General features: G+C 47.0%; 1 protein-coding gene across 1 annotated transcript in view; it reads right to left on the bottom strand.

Annotated features, from left to right (window-relative positions):
- FDX1 (ferredoxin 1) overlaps positions 1 to 1965 on the bottom strand; it is a 31397-nt gene extending 29432 nt beyond the window's left edge. Inside the window, exon 1 of the mRNA XM_027772833.1 lies at positions 1884 to 1965. Within this exon, the coding sequence (XP_027628634.1) occupies positions 1884 to 1965 (82 nt within the window). The remainder of the gene's footprint in view (positions 1 to 1883) is intronic.
- Between the last annotated feature and the right edge of the window lie 808 nt (positions 1966 to 2773).

The raw sequence follows: 2773 nt of genomic DNA, 5'->3' as shown, positions 1-2773 counted from the left end.
TGCGGCGTGACCATCCCCCCTGGGGGGTGATTTCTCGCTTTCTGTCTCTATGTCTCTGTCTTTCTGGCAAGCGCACGCGCCCTATAGCGAAAACCTCTCCAAGAAAAGAAAAAGAACAGATGAGCTCCCTGCCTTTAAGATAACTTGAGATCAGCAGACGGCATAATGGTTACATTGTTGGATTTTCACATAGTGAACTACAGTTCAAGTCCCAGACCTGGAAGCTTAAAATTCACACGAGGCATATCGTGTGTGTACCCAAAATCCCGAGGGGAGAAGGGATTGTGCTGTGGCTATCCTCCCAGGGTGTGATTTGTCACTTTCTGTCTGAGGACCACACACACCCTTATAGCAAAAATCTCTCTTTTAAAAAAAGATAACTTGGCATATGGTCTGGCAGGTAGCATGTGGCATGGTGGCGGAGGTGCTGGATTCCAACATGCTCAACCATGGTTCCAATCCTAGACCTGGAAGCTTGCTTTCTCACTTTCTTCTCTCTCTCTCTCTGTCTTTCACTTTCTGGTGAGCACACGTGCCCTAACTCAAATTAACCAATAATCATAATAATAAATAATTCTTCAAAAAAAATTACCTGACATATTCAAACCCAAACAATAAATTTGGGAGATAATTACCATTTATAAAAACATGTTCTCTTGGGACCAGCAGTTAGAGTAATGGCTATGTTGCTAGACTCCCATGTAGTCGACTGCAGTTCGCGTCCTGGACCCAGTGGTTTAAAACTCACACCGGGTGCATGTGCGTGCGTGCCCAAGATCCTGAAAGGAGAATGGAGGAGAAGGGATTGCGGCGTGGTCATCCCCATGGGGAGGAGGGGGGGGGATTTCTCGCTTTCTGTCTGTCTCTCTCTGGCTAGCACTTACGCCCTATAGCAAAAACCTCTCAAAATAAAAAATGTTCTCTTAAACACTAGTTACAGAAATATGTACAAGAGCCACAAGGTCTTCAAAAAGTTCATGAAAGATGCGTATAAGAAAACTATGCACGGATTTTGAAAAGTTCTGCAAGATATACAAAATAAACTTGTAAATTACATTTTTCATGAACTTCTTCAACTCCCCTCTGCATGTCCCGATTTACGCACAATTATTTTTAGGCTTTGTGGATTTTTTTTTGCCATAGTGATTCCGTCACTGCACTTCCATGTGGCCAACCACAGCTCAAGTTCCAGACCAGGGGCTTAAAACTTATGCCAGGGCTGGCAGGTGGCATGGTGTTTAAGGGCACTGGACTCCCACATGGCCGACCGCAGTTCAATACCTGGACCTGGTGGCTTGCTTTCACTTTCCTGTCTCTCTCTTGCTCTGTTCCTCTCCAGTCAAATTAAAAATGAATATAGTTAAATAAAATAATTCTTTAAAAAAAAAAAAAAAAAAAAAAATAAACCTCATTGCAGGCACATATGCAGGTGTGCCCAAGATACCAGGAGGAAAATGGAGAAGGGATCCTGGTGTGGCCATCCGCCCTGGGGGGGGGGTGATCTCTCACTTTCTGTTTCTGTCGTCTCTGTCTCTCCGGAGAGTGCACATACCCTGCAGCAAAATCTCCCCCCCCAAAAAAAATTACTGAGTACCCGCAGGCAACAGGATTAAGAGAAAGAGTTAGGTCCTTATAATAAGAGCTTGAAAATCTACATGTGGCACCAAAAGTATGTGATAGGAAATACAAAGCCGGCAGCAGAAACTTCCAGTGAGGAGAGAGAGCAGGATTATGAAGAAATAGAACAGAAGTGCTGTCTAGTTAAAATAACTCCAGACCAGCAGGTGGCATAAAGGTTATGTCTTTGGATTATGGTCCCTTAGTCTTCGGATCTTATCAAGAAAAAAAAAAAGAAAACAGAAAAGACACAAGAGAAATCCTACGTGTTCCAATTCCTGCTTCCCAATACACTCCATCGGGCTCAAAGGGCTGCTGGGAGACGTGGATTATATAAATCTCCCCCATACTGCTATTCCCTGAAATTATGAATAACCTTTATCTCAAGTGTATCTAAGGTCACTGTCTTTCAAAAACTATGTTCAAGATATCAACTTCAACTCATTCTGGGAAAAATCCTTCACATCTCTTCTAACACTGAACACTGACCCGCTGCTGCTAACAGCCCTCACTATTTGCAGAACACGGAACTCCCTCTACCACCTAAATTTACTTTGCTTATTCAATTAACACCGTTGTTACCCTCCAACGGGGTGAGTGGGGCTTTTAGGGATTGATGAAGTTAGGCAAATTAAAGGCCAAAGCGCAGTTTAAAGTCTGGCCTTATCACTCCAAAGCAGGGGGTGAAAGAGGGCTCAGGGGCAGCAGAGGATAAAGGGGGCGTATCCACGGGCACTCCCCCGGCAAAGAACCTGCACAGTGTTCGACCACGTTTAGGGGAAAGGCCCAGAAAGAAAAGACTGGCAAGTGCCAGGCCGGGACATCAAGATGGGGCACCTTACGAAGGTCACTCAAAGTTCTGTGCACAGCAAAGGTTAGTTCAGACAAACCACGTGGAGAACCAAGGGTCGCCCGACGCCGGGTCTCCTGCCGGGCCCAGAAGGCGCCGAGAAAAGCGCTCCCGGGTCCGCGTCTCGGTTTTCTGCCGCGCACGGTGGTCAGGAGAAGAAACTGCGAGGGAAGCAGGAGCAGCGACTACCTCGAACAGAAGGCGGAGGTCCGGAGAAGGGGACCGGCAGGGCGGGTCGAGGGGCGGCGCTCTGGGAGTGGGTCCAGCACGCAGGCGCCCAGGGGAGGCCGGGGACCAGAAACCCCC

This window comes from Tupaia chinensis, unplaced genomic scaffold (genome assembly GCF_000334495.1).
Source record: "Tupaia chinensis unplaced genomic scaffold, TupChi_1.0 Scaffold000311_2, whole genome shotgun sequence".
Taxonomy (NCBI): Eukaryota; Metazoa; Chordata; class Mammalia; order Scandentia; family Tupaiidae; genus Tupaia; species Tupaia belangeri.
The sequence above is the reverse complement of the archived record's forward strand: the minus strand, read 5'-3'. Positions and strand labels throughout refer to the sequence as shown.